We start from the raw sequence: 19837 nt of genomic DNA on the forward strand, positions 1-19837 counted from the left end.
AGGCAGGAAGAAAAACATTATTATTTTTTTATTATTATTAAATCGTTACCTTTAACTATTTTACACTAATACTATTTAATCCTATTATTTCTAAAACTTGCAAACATACATATAGCCTACAACATTATCCATGTCTGTTCAACAATTATTATATTACTAATATTACTATTATATTATTTACTTGATAAGAACTGTGGTTAAATTCCACATTAATAATAGCAATTTAAGTAATTTACTTCATCATTAAATTTTTTTACTTTTTAATGTTTTGTGATTTGTATCCTGTGGAGGGCAGTAGGGCCTAAATTACAAACACCATAGAAGAAGAAGGGGCGTACAGCGCAGGCTCGCATTGGACTTAAACTTCCGGTGTAAGGTTGTCGCTTTCTTTGCCGTGGCTGTCTCTGTTTCGCGAAGATAAGTTAAATTCAAAGGAAGTGTTTGTACTGTTTTGTTTTTGTTTACATGACCAGTGCGGTTGTTATAAGTGACACAAAAAGGAGAGTTGTCACTGTAAATACATTTGGATGTAAAGTGTTGTTGCTGTCCAAAAACTCCTGAGCCGGTGTGACAGAAGTGATGCAACATGGCAGCAACTCCTCTCAGTAGGTGTTTTCTGTCAGCACTGAGGAGACATACTCGCTGTCCGAGCCGGGGACTCACCTGTGTGGCAGACAGGACAGTCAGCCCGGTGTCCTCTGTAGTAATATGTAACCACAGAGGAGCAGAGGGACACACAAGCCTGGACAGAGGACCGCCAGTGGGCTGGGACAGACAAGGTGGTCAGGAAAGCAGCAGCTGTCCTCTGCTCAGGTCTGTCTCGGTGGGTTTGGGACTGTGTGGTGCGGCGCTTCTGGACAGTGAAAAAGACGATAAAGCCAAGGACAGAAGAGTCTCGATATCCGGACGGTGTCTTGACCTCATCCTGCCATCAGCTCAGTGTGCCTCTCCCTATAAACCTGACAGCCCCCGGTATAAGTACAACTTTATTGCAGATGTGGTCGAAAAGTCGACTCCAGCTGTGGTGTACATCGAAATCATTGGCAGGTGAGTTGACTGAAAACGACGCCACATGGATTAAGTGGAATGGAAATGAATGTGTAGCATGTGTTACACCCACTTATGAGACCCGAGTAGGAATTTCAGGTATGTTGCTGCTGCAGATGTTTGTTTATCATGCTTCACATTACAGACTTTATTTTGATTGTAGTCACAGCCACAGTATTTGGAGTGTGTTGCATACAAGTATGTCTCTAAATATTGTGGGGACATATTTATCAAAGTAAAGAGTGTGATAAAGTATAATAAAACATTTGAGGAGGCAGCACAGATGAAATGCCCTCAGGTCACAGAATTTAGTGTAACATCTGTCTTGTCAACTTCTTTAATGTAGTGAAGCTGCAATATGTAAGAATTTAAATTGTGAACATAAATTTAAAAAAAAAAAATGGCATGAGAATGTGAAGAAATAACAGTTTTGACATTAGGCACTGTGTTGCAGCAAGAACTAGATAGTCCTTTGTCATAACCTTCAAGGGCCCCAAAAGCCTCGGTTTCACTTCTCAGAAGTGGATTAACTCAAATAATACACTTTGCTTCCGGACTGAGTATGATTTGCATTTGCTGTTTCACAGGCACCCATTTTCAGGAAGAGAAGTCCCGGTGTCAAATGGCTCTGGTTTCATTATCAGCAGTGACGGCCTCATCGTGACCAATGCGCACGTTGTGGCCAACAAGAGGGGCGTCCGTGTGAAGCTCACCAACGGAGACGTGTACAATGCCACTGTGCAAGATGTTGATCCAGTTGCAGACATCGCCACCATCAAAATCACTGCGAGGGTGAGAAGCAAATTAAATAATATCTGTTTAATTTTTTATCTTACTGGATGCACGTTTTACAAATATGTCTCCCCAAGAGGGCATGTTTAGAGTGCATGAGTTCAAGTGCCCTTAAACAGTATACAGTGTATGAAAAAGTCTCAAAGTCAAGGTCCTCACTTACATCAGACAATCTCTTTAAATGGCTTCCTGTATAGAATGACTGTACTGAATGTTTTGCCTGTATTGTTTCCTCTAGAGAATAACAAGGTTGTGATTCATACATACGCTGAAAGATCAAAACTCATGAATAGTCTTCTGTTTCACCATCTAAAAACAGCACAGTGATAGACGCACTAAAGGCTGATCCAACATCTTTATAATAAAGCAGGACACTTACATGATGGGGTCATTGCAGGAAGAAAACTGGCCGTAGATAAAATCGTAAGCTCCTCTAGAGATATAAAGAAAATGACCTGAGGACTGAGGATGTAATGTTGACCTGCTCCGTCTCTACCCTGACATGTAGAACCCTTTACCCACGCTCGCCCTCGGTCTGTCGTCTGATGTTCGACAAGGAGAGTTTGTGGTCGCCATGGGAAGCCCGTTTGCTTTGAAGAATACAATCACGTCAGGAATCATCAGCTCAGTGCAGAGAGGCAGTAAGGAGCTGGGTCTGTCTAACTCAAACATGGACTACATCCAGACTGATGCAGCAATTGATGTGAGTATTCTGCAATAATTCGTTTTACAGGTGTATATGGCCACATGATCAGTGTGAGAACCAGTTAGGGAAAATGTTTTATGCCCCTTTTTTAGTTCACAAGTGACCTGTTTTAAGTCCTGAAAATATCCCTGATTGTTGGAACAGTAGCGTTAAATGGATCAGGAAAAAATAAGCCAGCAGGGAGAAGATTTACTGTGACTCAGAAATGTCTCATATGATTCTTCCTGACGTCAGATGTGACTGATTTGTTTTGCAGTTTGGAAATTCTGGAGGTCCCCTGATTAACTTGGTGAGTCACCAGTCCTGTTTAAATGTCATCACATTTAAATGTCAGCAGACCTGCTCTGACTGTTGTGCTGTGTCAAGTTTGAGCAAGTTTGTAGGCAGATTGTTGCAGCAGGCAGCTTTTTGTCTGTTGTCACAAGATGTGTGTTAAGTTTAACATTTAAAATGTAGTTTTGTGTGTTTAAAGGTTGCCTCCTAGCAACTGACACAACTATCACTATCAATAAAACTGCAGTTTATTTATTCAGACATTACTGGACTTTGGCAGCCAAACATAATAACATAATGATGCACAACGCCTTATCTGAATGTCTTATCTTCTCCAATCAGGATGGTGAAGTCATCGGTATAAACACCATGAAGGTCACTGCAGGAATCTCCTTTGCTATTCCATCTGACCGCCTGAGAGTTTTTCTTGATCAAGCAGCAAAAAAGAAGAGTAAGAAGGGATAAGATGTACATTACACCCTTTTTTTCTGCATCCAACTGTTCTCTCTTATGAAAGAAATTATCCTCACATCCTTGTTTATGTTCATCTTCCTCAAGGTTCTTGGTTTGGTGAGTCGGAGACGAAGCGGCGGTACATTGGTGTGATGATGCTGACGCTGACACAGAGGTAAAATACTTCATGATCAAAAATTCCTCCAGTAAAACTTAGTGAAGTGTAGTTACAGCAGAGCTCACATCACTGCATCTAAAACCAGTTGTGATCTTGTTTGCTTCAGCATCATTGCAGAACTCAAGTTGAGAGACCCGTCCTTCCCACACGTGACACACGGCATCCTGATTCACAGAGTGATCTTGGGTTCCCCGGCCAGCAGGTAAGCCGACCAAGCAGCAGTGGATGATAAGGAATGGTAAAGGATCCTCCTTGCTCCTGAACTTTGATGCTGATGATGAATGTTAAAGAGTGTGTGTTTCCCTTAAGCCAGTGAATATTTATATCTCGTGTTTGTACTGGGGAGATAGGATTTCTAGACATTGCATGTAATGTTTGGTGAGAAGACATAAGAGGGTGGATATGGTTTTGTTTGGCTATATTTGCAATTAGTAAAGAAAGAGCATTCCTATTTTGATTAAAAACCGTGAAATAAACCCTACCGGGCATCATCTTGAATCATCAAGAAAACATTAAGTAAAACCTGGTTCCGAGTTAGCCAGGTAGTGCACTTATTAAAATGCACATTAACTTACCTAAGTCTGGAAAATGCTTACCATTATATCTTTTCATGGTTCAGCATATGCTTGAATCTGAATATCCTCCTTGAAAAATTTTTAATTTTCAACATAATCTGACGTTTCACCCACACAGTCACCCGTGTGAACCAGAAATCTTTTAGTATAAACAATCTTTTCATCATTTTTGTTTGACTCCTGGTGTTGAAACCAAAACATTGTGGACATTGTTGATGAATTACATAAGGAACACTTAACACACAATGCTATTGTACCTGTTTCAGAGCTGGCATGCTACCAGGAGACATTGTGGTGGAGATAAACGGTGTGAAGGTGCACACCTCCGAGGAGATCTACCAGGCAGTCCGCAACAGTGACAAAATCACCATGGTGGTACAGAGAGGAGACGAGTTGCTGCGACTGCAAATGACTCCAGAGTACACAGAGTGACCAACCACACAACCTCATTTCTTAACTTCACGTTAAGCTAATGGACAGACGGCCACATGATTAGTTCAAGAGAAGAAAAAAAAACTGTGCAATGTGATTGTGTGTGGTTGGATGAACATGTGTTTCTAGTGTCACAAACACTTAATCATGCGCGGGGGGGTTCCAGCGTATATATGTTCAGTAAATACAGAGAAACGCCTGCAGTGTCATCTTGAGAAAAAAAGGGTGTTTTGTAGCCATATTTATCAGTCCAAGTATTGTCTATATTTAAACTTGTCAAGTCTTTCTCCACTTGGCTGATGGCTGTCAACTACAATGAATTTCAATGTAATTTGTCTAATTCAAACTATTTGAATTGTCATTAACCTATAGAAGCCCCTTTCTACTGGTTAAATAAATAAGATGAAAACTAAGCTTGATGAAAAAATACTCCCATGGTAACTCATAATTATGAATTATAATTGATATTATGAGAGTCTAAACTTTGAAATAAATATATCATCAAATTGACTTAACAGGAATATTTTTTTTTAAATTAAGGCCAGGTTATCTTTTTTTTCTTTAACTGGCAAAAATGGGCTTCCATATTAACCTGTCAGCACTCAAGACTTAGAGTTTTTATTCCCAGGGAGTACAATAAACAAAATGTGTTTTCTACCTCAATGCTCTGTTTCTTCTTACTTGGCGAAGTAGCAAAACTAGTTATGTAATGAATCATGTTTGTAGACTGTTAGTTAATGAAACCTGAAACAATGTACTTTATTAAAGCCATTTAATGTTAGACAGCAACAAGAAGCATGAGAGACCCAACAATATGGCATGGATCAATGGTATTAAACTGACTACCATTAACTGAGCAAACAAGTTTGACAACTCACGAAGGCTACTATGATGACGATGATCACACAGGTAAAATATGAATTGTTGAGATCCCACTTATTTTAAAACGGACTCTTCTGAGTATGTCACGCAAAGTAAAAACCAAAAACATGAATTTGCTTCATGTTTAAAGAGAAAATGCCAATCCTCCACGTTGAGAAGCAAACAAAGAAAGTGAAGACTCATTTCATTTTGGGAGTCAAAGCAGTGGAGCCATAATGAGTAAATTAAAATTTCCCTGGTATATGTACAGTAACACACACTTACAGTAAAGTAATAAAGTGACATGTACTGGACCTGCTACACAATTAAATGCATTTACCTCAAAGACTGACAGCTATTAAATGGAGATAACATTCAAACCACCTAAGGTTTAAACAACATGTTCATACTTCTGGACTAAAGACATCTTGTTAGGTACGAGTACTACAACATACAAGTATGGGAGGAAAAATAAAATTGTTCAAATCCCATTAAAACGACTTTAAAAAGGCTTAATATATATTGCTGGTAATATTTTTCTTTTTAAGAAAATATAAATTGTGCGACTGAAGCTTACAATACACTGCTGGCAGTAGCGCCAGGTTTCTGTGGTGACCTGCTGGAAAAGGGTCATCTGTCGAGGCGCTGTGTGCTGAGAGACTCCCCGGAAAAGAGAGAAAAAACAAAACGGAAAAAAAGAAAACAACAATTGGACATCTCATGATGCCTGAATCCCTTGCACCAAAAAACCAGGCGCTGCTATGGCGTTTGTCACGGCGGAATGATGCAGATATCACATGATGTGCGCAAACGGCAGCCAAACTATAGTCAAACTCATACGGATACATAAATAAGGGGGCAGTAAGGGTGGGGTAGGGTGGGTGGGGGCTCTTAGAGAGGGAGAAATTGTAGTGTCCAGTCTAGTTCAGCAGTGAGCAGGCTAAGCATTGACTCAGTTGACGTGGTCCAGAGCACGCAGCAGCTCCTCCCCCTGCAGCAGGTACTGACGACCCTGTAAGGGGGCGTTGACCTCGCAGTCGTCGCGTGTGAGCTGAGGCAGGGTGAAGAGGGAGCTGGTGCCCTCTGACGTGCTGCCCAGAAGACGACTCGCCAGATCTAAATGAGAACAAGACACAAGAGTTATGATTGTGCTGATGTTTTGATTCGCGTGACAAAAACCAGAACTAGAGGTCCTGACCCACACTTGGGTTCCTATAGAACCACTGATCTAAACTATTGAACACAGATCTAGCATGGTCACCTGAAGGCAGCACAAGTATGGTCCTGGTTGTTCCCGACTCTGAGGGCTTCAGCTTTTTGCCCTGCTCCTGTTGCCCCATGTGCAGAGTCCCCTGCGAGAAATCATGAAATACAGACACTCAAACTCTTCATCTGTAAATATAAAGTGATCTATCAATCATGTTTGGATGTTGAGGACTTACCTGTCCAATCATCTCTTTTATGTCACCCAGTTTTCTTTTGCGCTGTGTGAGCTGAGCTGCCAGGGTCCCGAGCGTCCCCAGCTGTGTGGTTCTGCAGCACAGCAAAACGGATTAGTTAACCCAAAAAACTGATATGATAAAGCCTTAAAATGGTGCACCTGGGAGACTTTACCTCTTAGCAAGGATGGTGGCAAGATGAGGGGCTTTTACTGGCTCAGGTGGTGCTGGGGAAGCTGTGCGACTGCCTGGTGAGCTGAATGGGGAGCTGGGATAGCTGGGGATGTCCTGTTTGACACAGACTGGAGAACTCAGAAGGGATTTGACTGGTCCACAAGTTAGAGGCTCATCTGGGGTCAGACTGCGAAGCTGGAAGTCATCATCCATGGGGATGTAAGGAGCCAGCATCTCCAGATCTTCCATTGCCTGAAGGGGAGAAAAAAGGTCTACTGAATCAGAATACAGAGAACTTTTCACTATATTAGATCAACCGGGAACTTTATTAAAATGCAGAATAATCAACAGTATCTCCTGGCATCATTACCTGGATTGGGGGGGTCTTGGGTTCTGTATCGATGGCAAACAGCTTCTCCACCAAGTCAAGTTTGAAATCTGAGCTCATGTCTGAGTCCATGGGGAAACAGAAGTCCAGCGGACTGTCAGCCTAAAGAGAAGAGAAGTCAAGGGTCACCAAAAGGTTTATTGCCTACACTGCAAAATGACAATAATTTCCTCCATCCTACCTCTGAGGAGCCGACCAGTGAAGGGGATGTGGCTGGAGCATAGCGCTCAGTTTTTGCATCCTCAGATGTGGTGGTGGTGACGTGGAGAGGCTCGCTGGGCGGCAGAGGGGAAAGAGGCAGTACCAGCTTGTCACTGGTTGATGGAAGCATTACATCATTGTAGAGAGGAACATCCTGCAGCAGCTGGATCTCTGAATCTGTACCAAAAGACAGAGGGAGGTCAGGATGGTCACACTCAGGATTTAAACTCTGAGTCATGCAGTTTAATGGTCCCGTATTGGGCTTATTTTCAGGCTAACATTTATTTTGGCTGTCTACTAGAACAGTTTTACATGCTTTAATCTCATCTCATCTGAAATCTAATTTTCTCCAATATGGGACCTTTACGTGTGTGTGTGTCTGGGGCCACAAACCAGGACAACTGAAGTCCAGGGAGATGATGGTATCTCCGGCAGCAGGAGCCAGCAGGGTGAGAGCCTCGGGCTCCTCCTTCAGTTGGTCATACAGGCTAGCCAGCGACTGGGCCTCTGTCGCTTGAGTGAATAGTTTGATCACATCCACCTCTGGCAACTTCTCCTCCACCTCCTTCTTCAGCAAGGTTGAAGACAGCTCGGGCTGGCTGCTCTCGACTACTTCCTCCTCTTCCTCCTGCTGCAGCTCTTCCTCCTGCTGCAGCTCTTCCTTTACTGGCTTCACATCCTCGGTCTGCTCCAGAGACAAGATCATTTTCTCCTCCTGGATGCCGCTGTAACAGAGTCACGCAGCCGTAAGATTGAGTTTAGTGAGGATTTTGCACAAAAACAGTCTAATCTATTTTGTACATGGTAATATATTACAATCTCTCCTGAAAATACTGAATCTTCAAAGAGCCTTTAAATTACCTGAGCACAAAGTTGACACAGACGACACACTGCGGCTGGGAGTTCTTGTTGTTGTAGATGACAGTGGCTTGTGTTTCCACCCACACAAAGCCTCCTCTCTTGGCCAACATCCGGTACTGTCCTGTGCAGACCTGGCCCTTTGCAAACACTAAAAGCAGAGAGAAACGAGAAGGAAAAATTAGAATTAGACATTTGGTTGAAGGCAGAAATAACACAGCTGGAATGTGTGGGTATTTTTGCTTGGTATTCATGCTTACAGTTGTGGTGAGTCTTGGTGAGATGGTCCGAGTCCTGAGCATGATAGTACTCATACACAGAACGATTCAACAGGTCCTCTGGATCATAACCCATGAGCTCAGTGATCCTGGAAAAGACATTTTTTTTATTATTTCTTCCATATTTCCATGCTGAGGGGACATTTGCAGTACCTACACTGAACACTAGGTGGCTCTGTGTGACTAGAGCTTTGGCAATAATATCCATTGACACAGGTATAGCCACAGGTGGCTTAAGAGGCGAGCCGTGTTAAGCTTCTTACGCAAATAATAATTCTCTAAGATGGGGAAACTGACCTCTCGTCACAATATGTGAACTTCATGTCCATCGTGTGGCGGCTGAGAAAGGTCTTGGTGTCCAGAGGGACCTCAATGTTGGAGGGGTGTGGGATGGGGTCACAGATCAGAACCAGGTAGGGGACCGGTGGCTCCTTTTGCCCATTTGGAGTCTCCTCAGTGTTGCTTTCATATACATGGACATGACCTGAGCAGTGGAGGACCTGGAGAGACATTAATAGGGTCACAACGCTGTTATTATGATTTACAGACCCACAAGGAGAGTAAGATGTTTCCTAATGCAAGTAAAATTTAGAATACGATTTTAAGATATTGTTAATAGCATTTAAGGCCTTCTCTGGACTTGCACAGAGGCACGTCTCAGATCTTTTCACAGCTCAAGTGCCTAGTCTCAATATGAGGTCTTCAGCCAAGGCTTTCCTAGCCATTACACAATCTAGGCTCTAGACTGAGGACAAAGGGTGACCAGGCAGTTTCTCCTTTTAAACCCCTCTTAAAAACATATTCTTATGTGCTTTTACAGGGTTTGGTTTCAAAATTTCACTTTTATTTGTCAAGTCACTTCTTGAAACCTATTTTTATACAAAAGCTTTCCCTTAACTCTTATATTATTTGATTTAATTTTACTTTGTGTTATATTTAGCTGTTTTCGCTGAATGTTGTATAACCTCAAAACTGCTTTTTAATTGTTTTTCTATTTTTATCATCATTTGTCAACTTTTATTTCATCTTTGTAACTGTGTTTTGAAAGGCACTATATGAATAAAGTCTATCATTATTATTGCAGCAGACAGATAATGATCAGACATTTGTAAATAAATAACATCAGTGTTTTGGTGATGTGAGACTTTGACAACAGCTGCTAGCTAAAGACTGCAGGAATAACTGCATACTTTAGATGGTTTCATGAGATTATTTTAAGACAAAGACTTGTCTTCTTTCTCCATTATTATTTTGATGTAAATCTTCATCTCCTCTTGTCCACTAGGGGACAAAATTAAATTTGGGTGCCTGTGAAATGTCCTCATTTATGATATGAAAATGAAACGTACCTACACACAAGGGGAAATGTGACAAAAGTATATATAGTTTCAAAAGTAACAGGAGTTAAAGTACAAATAAATGATTTATAAAATGACGATGTAGGTGCATTATAATTGGTTGGTCAATTATCTGAGTTTTCCTTTATGCTTACTAAACTTGATTTGAATAATGGCTACATCTAATGTAGGTTTTTTATGTGTTTATATGTTAAACACAGGCACTTAATGTTTCATTTGTATCCCGATTAGTATGATGGTCCATTTCCTCTTCACATTAGTTTATTAGATTACTGCTGGTGTAGACATCATTTACTGCACTCTGTATCTTTATAGTTTGTGCACGTAATCTCCAAAGTGTTCTAACTCTTTACTTACAACATTATGATCAGCTAATTTCTAAACATACATGAGAAAACATTTCCTCAGTGATTTCACCGCGGCTTACCTTCCATGTAGCTGATTTGACATTGACGGTGCGGCCCCGGCTTGTGAGAGTGCACTTCATTCGGAGGAAGAAGCTGCGCTCTGTGTTTGGCTCCTTGGCCTTTTTGGAGCCTGAAATCACATGAGCAGGCAGGGAGACGGTTTCAGAGAAAACCAGCATCTTGTGTTATCATTTCAAAACTGTAAGCATTCACAACTGCATCCATTTTATTATTTTTTATTTCACTTCTGCCTGCCAGCAGTACACATTTGCATTCAGAGAGGACATCGAGCTACAGTGGTTTTGCACTGGGGTCAGCTACTGCAAAATAATTAAGGAAGTGGAGTCACCAGCCGTTGTGGCTATGATAACATCAGTGGGTTCCAACGTTCCTCAAACAAACATGCATTGTTAACAATTTGTGCTATGAAGCACTGGAAAGTTTTAGCTTAATTAGTTTCACTTAAAAACACTACAGAGGAGTGGGAGTTATGCAAAAAAGTAGACTAATTCAATCCACTGACTGAACTCGACAACAAGACTGAATTCAGTTGTATAAGCACAACAGTAAATGTGCCAGTGATGCAGCGTCCTGTTCCATTTATGCTGCGTGAAAGGTCACTCAAGTACAGACAGTAGCCAACTCTAATCACTTTGACCTCAGGCTTGAAGTGGGAAAATGATAACTTGTTCTGACAGCCTCCCAGTCTGAATCTGCCAGCTCAGAGTGAATTGGACTCCCTGCTGATTGGAGCACTGGCAGACCTGACAGAGTGCCTGTGTGTGCCCGTCTCTGTCCATTAGTGAGGTCTTATAATGTGACTCCCTCCCTCACCTGTTCTGTGGACCAGCATCTCCCTCAGCTCCTCCTGGTCACAGGGATGGATGAAGTCAAACACACTGTGTCCGGTCAGGTCGAACTGCAGCAGAAAGAGTTGTATAGTTAGAGTTGTACATGGTGGACATTGTGTGGTGACTTCTAAGCTTAACTTTAACAACAAGCATATCATTTCTAGGTTTAAAATGTTCTGCTTCTGACTCGCAATCTTATGCTCTATCCTATCTGTTGTTTTCAATGCAGACACAAGTAAACTCAGACGTACCTGTGCCAGCCCGAGGCACTTGTTGATGTTCTCAGAGAGATAGATCATATCTCCGTCTTCGGAGAGCACCATGAGAAAGCCGTCCAGAGCTTTTAGGTAGGAGCTGTTTAGCTGTATATCAAGTTCTGTTTCCTCCTCTGCCATTGGCTCAGCTAGAGGAAGATAATAGGGGAAAGATGGGAGAGATAAAGGAAGGTAGAAAAGAAAAGCAAGAAAAAATGAGGCACAGGACATCTCTCCTATCTGAAAAACATGTTTGGATGGCTGAGACTGCCGCACAGAGACAGTACACAGGTTTATCTGCAAAAGGATCTATATCTGTGCATGTCTGAGTCGATTTTGTTGAGCAGCTGACTCAGAGTTCAACCGTCTATCAGTGTTTTCTTCAGTTTTTCTCCGCATCAGTTAAATTAATTCATTTCACTTGTGGCTAACCACGGTGAAAGAAAACTTATGAAGATTTCTAAAGAAACAATACGTTCTCAAGCCTCTGAGATAATAATGAAAATTGCGGCACAATTTAACTAGTAGGAGTCCAGAATGAAATTTAAAACGAACATGTGCCCCAAGATAAACTCTCCAGTGACAGATAAAACACCTGCAGTTACTGACCGGGACTGAGCAGTTTCCTCATGCGCAGGTAGCTGATGGTGAGTCTCATTATCGAGGCCTTGTCCAGGCTGGAGCTGACACTGTGGGGCAGGGGGAGCTCCTGGGCGAGCTCGTAGAACACCTCTGACTCCTTCCCGCGCCGGCATCGCGCCGCATCCCTCGACTTCTCCTTCCTCCGCTCCGAGCTCACCCTGCGGGAGACAGGTGGAGGGTCAGTCGCAGCCTGGCCACAAACTGGTTTTGAACCCACTATGCACACTACAAGTGCTGACATCCCTCCTTCTGTGTACAGAATCTGTTCAGCCACTGGCCCGTCACTGGGGAGACTGCAGTAGCTGGAGTCCGCAACACGTGAGCTCACGGCCAAGCTGCCGTCTGGGCCCCCGTCAGACTCATTTACATACATGGCTATCTGCCATCGTCTTATTGGCTGCTGACCAAAAGACATGGAGTCCACCCCCTTAGAGTGATTGGCTGGGAGGCCGGGCATGGACTCTTCAGTCTTGTCTGTCTGTCTGTCTGTCTGTCTGTCTGTCTGTCTCTTGGTGCACAGCCAAGCTATAGTGCAGCACCAATCATTGTGACATTTACGAGCCTGGCTCAACAGATCTACAAGGGAGGGGAACGATAATACTGATACTGACACTGACGCAGAGAGAGCACACAAACACGAAGTGAGTGACATCTTCAACTGTCAAGTCAAACAATTCAGTCGTATTTTCTATTATTCTACATTAGCATTCATCATAACTGCTTACTGTTCATACAAGCTCCATTTTAAGCATTTATGCAAGCAGCTGTCCAAGATCTGGCTAATGGGCACTCACTACACTGTAAACAAGACCTTAAAACCTGGCATTATTTTAAAATAACAAAGTACAGCAGATTTAAAAGGACACAATGACTTGCAAGTCACTTGTGTGAAAAAAACCCACCAACATTTTAACTGAAATGAAAATAAAAACTAGACTATAGGGTGAAAAAATAACCAAAATGATAATGTGTACTTACCCCTAACCACAGTGTCATCTGAATGACAAGGGTAAGGGTTGTCATTCTGATGACACTGGAGCAGCGTCGCAACTGAATGGAAGGCAGTTCAAAGGCCCTTGGCTTTGAAAAGTATACCTAATTGAAATTGATCTGTTATGCATTTACAGCATTGACCAAGGCCATATCGTTATTTCTGGCTCTCTAACAAGAGAATGGACCACTTAACTAGAATTAGCCTACTGTGTACCAAATGACATGTCAGGGTTGGAGACTGATTTTTTTATAGACTAGGTTAGGGAATTATTTAGATTTTAGACCAAAATTTTCCACCACGTACAAATGACAAATTTAGTCTTCGGGTAAGAAGTCTCACATGACCTTTGTCTCTCAAAAAGCCCTGAACATGACACTGACCCAAGCCTGAGAAAAACATCGTCAGACAGTTAACACAAAAACAAAAATCCAATCTACCCAACACCCACATTGGATCATGGCCCCATGGCACTACACATCTACTGGACATCTTGTTTTCCTTATCCCCCTTTGAAGGATCTGATACAAATTATGTGTAACTGAGGTACATGGTGGTGTATACACCAATAATCCTCCTCCTCTCAAAGATGTTTATACATACTGTAATATAAACAGGTTTCATCCCAGGGTGTAGTTACAGCTGCAAGCTACAGGCATTTACACTCATCCACATGTCGGCACATTTGTCAATAGCATTAACAAATATTTACAATATCTTATGTCAACCCCACCAGACACAGCCAGAAGATCTGGTTGCAGCATTATTATGCAACCGGTTCTGTATTCTATCGGCACATTTCCTTTGGCTCCTGTAACACAACAATCACCACCAAGCTACATTCATGTAAAAAGGGTGAACCATCAACACAGTGTGAAACGATCATTGGGAACACACTGGGACAGTCACCTCGCTAAGCTACTGGCTAAGCTTACAATGATCTAATGTCAGATAACCATTGCTATACACCGTGTTCCCACTAGGACTATAGATGATTGATTATTAGCAGACAGTATACAAATTGTTCCCTCTGTAGTGGCTTCACCCCCATTGTATCACATGTCTTCATGCAAATCCTATCCAAATTAAGTTTAGCTGTAATATTCCACTATAGTACACATCCGCTGAACACAGAGGGATGGAACAATGGATGACAAAGGACAAACAGTAAGTATAAGATGTATGAGCCACTGTGTACTACGAATATATAGCTGTCCCGTGATATAAGAGTCATAAGAGAAATGGTCAACTTATCTAAACATACAGATCATAAAAGACAACAGATTGCGCTGACAGCTTTTTTCAGTCCTATTCTGTTCCTTCAATACCTAATTATAAAAAGTAAAATTACAGCTTTTCTATGATCCACCTCCACCATTTTTTAAACCGACAAAAGGAGAAGAAAACTGCTTTTATTCTTTGACTTGAATCATGCAATGAAAACAAAAAAGGTCCCTTGATGTTAAAACAAAGGCGAGCAGAGAGGCCACCGTTACATAACACTATTAATGCACATGGTCATGAATCCCCAGCAGTCCACTGCCTGTCATGCTCCACTGCCAACACAAATCACATTTGCACTTTCACTGGCTTGAACTGGACATGTTTTGGTGCCTAATAAGAGCAAGTGCGATTATGTGAGCAAAAATTATTTGAATTGTTCACAGATCTAAACAAGAGGATTGGAGATTAAAGGAGAAACAAACCAGTGAACAATAAAAATCGCGCTTTGCGAGAGTTGCTTGTGTATTTTGTTACTAAGAGCTGACCTATTTTACTAGAGAAATGTTCTCACTATCAGTCAGTCCTGTTTAGTCTAACAGTAAACACTGTCTTATCTGTTATATAATCCATTCCAGGGAAACACCACAACTGAAACCTCTACCCAATATGGGGAGAAAAGCAAAGCAAGGCTGAAAATAAAGCCCTTTCACAGAACTCTGAACCCTTGGCAGAATATGCAGCTACATGCAATACCGTTTTTGGAAGCAGCATAGTAGGGATCTCCCCTAAATTTAAGACGCCTCAGTGACACCGACGTCAGATATTCCTTGTGTTCAGGAATAATACATTGGTTATTCCATTCCTTGGTGGAAACTGTATGTAGTTTTTGTTCAAAAGGATCCCACTCATGAGAGGTAGTTTAAAGCTCTGAAAAGGCAAGTAATTGCACCCTGAGTCCTGTACCTTGAGTCAATACTATTTTGTCATGCAACAAAAAATGCAATTTTATCTTTTTTGGAGGGAGGAGAATGAAGCCTTAAAGAAAAAACATATATGTAGTAGTAATAATTATCAGTTGTAAAGCTATTACTGCAGTGTGGAGAGTAACTGGAGCCTGTCACATGAAACACTGCATGAGATTCCTGATTGAAATATGTATGAAGCAAAATCCACTTTCGTTTATACTCAAACACAATTTACCCATTGTTGCATCTGAAAGACTGAAGGCTTACGGGATTCTTAAATTCACAGTTTAAGGGCAATTATAATTTGGTACTTCAAATAGGGACTCTGGCCTGTTCCTCTCCACTGGAAGGCCTGGCAAACATACTTAAAATGAACAACATTATAAATAATTCATCTAACTGATAAAATTTGAATTACCTCCTCCTTTACTACACTCCCAAGATAGACTACTTCAGCTGATTACATATGGCCCATGAACATCCACCACGTCTAACTTGTGCACTTAATTTTTTTTTTTTTTTTTTAAGAAAAAAAGAAAAAAAGAGTATCTCAATAGTGAGTTGGTCTTGTTTGCCTCACCCGATATAGATTGCACAAATCCATCTCCAGCGGATCAAGCACTTTACTTCCTTTGCCTTTCTGTGGGTGTGAACTATACTTTGAATGACACTACTAAAGGGTTCACTAAAACAGCAGACATTGATAAAAGTTGAAGACTCTTCTGGCTTTGACTACAGATGTTATTTTACAGGGAATCGGTATACTGCAGCCAAAAAAGCTTTCAGTTTGTTTTCCAGTTAAATGTTACAAGGATAAGGGTGGGGGTTTTTTTGCGCAGATATTACACTTCACACAAACGTGGGTGAAATATGCAGGAGAACTAGTTACCTTTTTGTGGCTGATACTTGGTGTGTTTGGCTGAGAGAGCCAATACTGCAAACAGAGCTAATGCAGCTAACAGCGAAACACACTGCAGGAGTTTTTTTGCAAAGAGGAACATGAAGCATTAAACAGTGATCTGCAGTTTTATGTGTCAATAAAAAAAAGAAATTTACAGTACTTCAGCCAAGTACAGTTTGGAGGTAAAAACACTTTGAATGCTAACAGTTTTAATTCACAACTATAGAAGGTATGAAGTGAAGAAACATGATTTTATTTTAGCATGGTTTACATTCACTTCAGGACATTTAAAAATGTTTTTCGGGATGGTGGTGAGAGCCATTACGTCAGTTCTGTATTTATAAATGAAGATGGTATAAAAAGATGCTTTATTACATAGATAAATGTGAGATTTGAAATCTTGCAGGACAACAAAACCCTAGAAACTGCTCTCTGATATGGTTTACTTTATAGATCGTACCTTCCAGTGAAAAACAAGCTTCCTTTATAATCAACAAGCCCTCACAATTACAGCATACAAAGCCTAAATTGCTTGTTTTCCTTAAAATGCGTATGTATTTTACTGCCAAAAGCAGTAAGATTCTGATTTGATCAGGTGTAATAGCCATCCACAAAAGGCAGTGATTTAGGAGTCTGATAAAAGCAAGCCCGCAGTGTACATTCTCTGTTTTTGTGCCCCATTACAAAACATGAAACAAGAAAAATGTGTAAACAAACAAAACTATGCCCTCTACCAGCATGTAGCCCACTTTATTCTTCAAGTTCAAACTAGCCCACACACAAGTAGCAATTGTACTTTAATGTCTCAGGGCAACCTGCAAATTGCCAGGCAGCGGATTGCGACACTCATTTGGCCACTCCTATTGACGTCAAGCCCTAGTGATTAAGAGATGAGACAAAAATAATATCAAGGCACCCCACAGGGACCAGCCAAAACTGCATCCAACTAGACTGCATATCTTGATCTTTTTCTGCGATCACACTGACCACAAATCTATTGAATCTCAACAGGATGTTAACCCTCTACCTAGGCTTATACAAAGTGCCAAATTTCATGTTGGCAGAGACTGAGTAAAGCCTATAACAACACATTGTAACTGGGGCAATTGCTTAAAGAAAAAGATGAGAACTATAGGCTAACTACTTACCTAGTCTACCAAGTGAAGCAGTGCCACTCAACAATTTTGGCACAAGTAACCACCACCAACAACAGCCACAACAAGATCTTAACAATAGGATGATAAATAATTTAATCTTTATGAACAAGTAGCAGCAGAGATGAGTTAGCGATGTTTCAAAGACATTATTATATAGCTGTTATAGCATGGGCTAACTTTTAGGGACCTTCCAATGCTATTATGTATTAATTTTAAAATGCAAATCACTTCAGATGTACAGGAAAACCTTAGTACAAAGCACATCCTCTGTACAAGCTATGCAGATTTCTCCTCAGCCATGAAGACTCTCTGACACCAGACTGACTGTATACTCCACAGTGAAGCTTTCTATTATTTTCCTCTGTGGAAGATTTTTGTCGATACCATTTTGCCCTCAGCTGAAAGATAAATCTCAAAATCTCCCGTTTACTCTGCTGACTACCAGTTAATCGCTTTTATCAATTTCATTTTTCTTTTAATCTCAGGACCATATTTGGAACGGGAAGTTAGGCTGTTATGTGACAAAAGTTGTGCACAAGAGGTCTGACTACAAGTTATTCACCTGTCTGCATATCCAGCACGTCTGTCAATGACAGACGGGCCCAGATCAGTAATCCACTGGATGCAGAGTCTGGGAGTGCACAGGTAAATCGTCCATTTTACAGTCCATACTAATTATGTGCTTCCCTCGGACTTGTAAAGAAATACCAGGAACTTAAGCTACACATTGCACCCAATAAAAACTTTGCCAGACTTGATTTATAGTTTTAATTCATAACGACTAGTATATACGATTCAAATTACTCAGTTATTGGTCAGACAAAATAAATAAATCTCATCTGTGACAATCGGTTAATCATTAAACTAATTTAGCTTGTAACAACTTCATATATGGTCCTAATTTATTGGTTATATCTGTGTGTAAAAGGATTATGACAGGAGTATTCTGGGTTATTGCTTGTTGGTCTGGTAACTTTTTATAGGCATATCATGCTATTTTTTAAAAAAACATTTTAAAAGACTAATAAGTATGAAAACAATTTCAGCTGTGATACTTAAACTGTTGAATTTAAATATATTTTTGATACTTTATTGCAATATTGCCTTAATAATCCATTCCAAAAGTCCATTGAACATTTTCCAGCTGTTGATCTGCACCCTGCCAGGTGTGGCATCACTTTCACTGGTTTTGTTTGAGTAAATAGGCCACCAAATGATGCTTGGTTAGCAAATAGGGTTCTGATGCAGGCAACTCTAGTAACCACTGACAGAAAATGTTAACACTTTGCTAATGTGTGACGTTAAACCCCTGAGGGGGTGGAGGTCATTATTGTTGTATTGTTGTCATTTTAAGCTAAACTACTGATAACTTTCCACAGGTCCGAGTCTAAAAGCTATATAAAGTTAAGTTAGATGATTACTTACAAAATCAAACTTCACCATAAATTATTACCAGAGCAGAAAATTGAAAGGGAAATTCAAACCGACACCTTCACTAAACCCTGAATATTTCATCAGAAACCGTAAACCACTCAACAGCAGTGCTTACATGGGCACTGCCATGGCACTGCCAACACACCACATTACACGCAAACAGTACACCACCACTGATGTACTATAGAGAGGATGTATAGCTAGCTGTCACATTCAAAACAAATGTAAATAAAGCTAATGTTGCATCTCTGAGGTCTCAACACTGGTTACAAACCAAACATGTAGTAACGTTGGTAGGACATATTTTGTTTAAAAGAAAATAATTAAAAGGTAAACGAACAACAATCAATGTTTCCATACATGAACTCACCTGTGTGCACTAGTTATCGATAGTATGTTGATTTCTAAACAGTTTGACGTCGACAGCTCTCGGTCTATGCCACCTAGCTAGCTATGTTAGCCGCTTGCTAACGACAGTAGCCTCGCTAGCAAACGCATTTTGTCGAACTAACACGATACACCAGCAATTAACCTTGAAACAAAGCCCTTAATGTCACACCTAAAGTCATAACCAAACCCCAGCAGAAGACCAAAGTTGTTAATATAGCTCTAAAACAACAACAAAACCTGCTCCGTAGCACAAGCTAGCACTGTCGTTACCTTTTCTTTTCTGGTACAATTCCTGTGTCCATGTCAGGACGAAAGGACCTGAGTTGAGTCTCTCTATGGGTATCAAGCTGTATCCGGGCCCGTCGAGAAATGAACCAAAATCCCACGATTTTTCTCTGAGATAAATCCGTAAATCCTTCAAGCGGTTTGCATACGAGTTCTCACGGTGTATATTTCGTCAAAGAAATCGAGCTTTTCCTCGGTTAAACGAACAGCCCACTCGTCTGCTCTTGGTCGGAGACAGTGCCACGCTGGAGAGAGGTTAGCTACTCGTCGAGACAATGTTGCACCGGAGCCACAGGATCACTCCCCCCTCTGCCTCCGCGGGG

The 19837-nt window shown here is 41.1% G+C and overlaps 2 protein-coding genes across 2 annotated transcripts; one reads left to right on the plus strand and one right to left on the minus strand.

The window, feature by feature from the left end:
• Positions 1-363: 363 nt before the first annotated feature.
• Positions 364-5119, plus strand: LOC311273786 (serine protease HTRA2, mitochondrial-like). The gene is made up of 8 exons (XM_084381005.1): positions 364-1047; positions 1635-1839; positions 2348-2542; positions 2802-2834; positions 3161-3269; positions 3377-3446; positions 3556-3651; positions 4291-5119. The coding sequence occupies exons 1-8, from the start codon at positions 587-589 to the stop codon at positions 4454-4456; spliced, it is 1335 nt and encodes a 444-aa protein (XP_084237131.1). The 5' UTR covers positions 364-586; the 3' UTR covers positions 4457-5119.
• A 92-nt stretch (positions 5120-5211) lies between these two features.
• hif1aa (hypoxia inducible factor 1 subunit alpha a) lies at positions 5212-19837 on the minus strand. Its single transcript, XM_084380994.1, has 15 exons — positions 19500-19837; positions 12135-12325; positions 11523-11674; positions 11255-11339; positions 10441-10550; positions 8953-9155; positions 8638-8744; positions 8381-8528; positions 7913-8244; positions 7500-7696; positions 7301-7420; positions 6932-7182; positions 6760-6850; positions 6579-6669; positions 5212-6433 (listed from the first exon to the last, which is right to left on the minus strand). The coding sequence occupies exons 1-15, from the start codon at positions 19529-19531 to the stop codon at positions 6270-6272; spliced, it is 2274 nt and encodes a 757-aa protein (XP_084237120.1). The 5' UTR covers positions 19532-19837; the 3' UTR covers positions 5212-6269.

This window comes from Pagrus pagrus (assembly GCF_965226575.1).
Source record: "Pagrus pagrus genome assembly, chromosome: 18".
Taxonomy (NCBI): Eukaryota; Metazoa; Chordata; class Actinopteri; order Spariformes; family Sparidae; genus Pagrus; species Pagrus pagrus.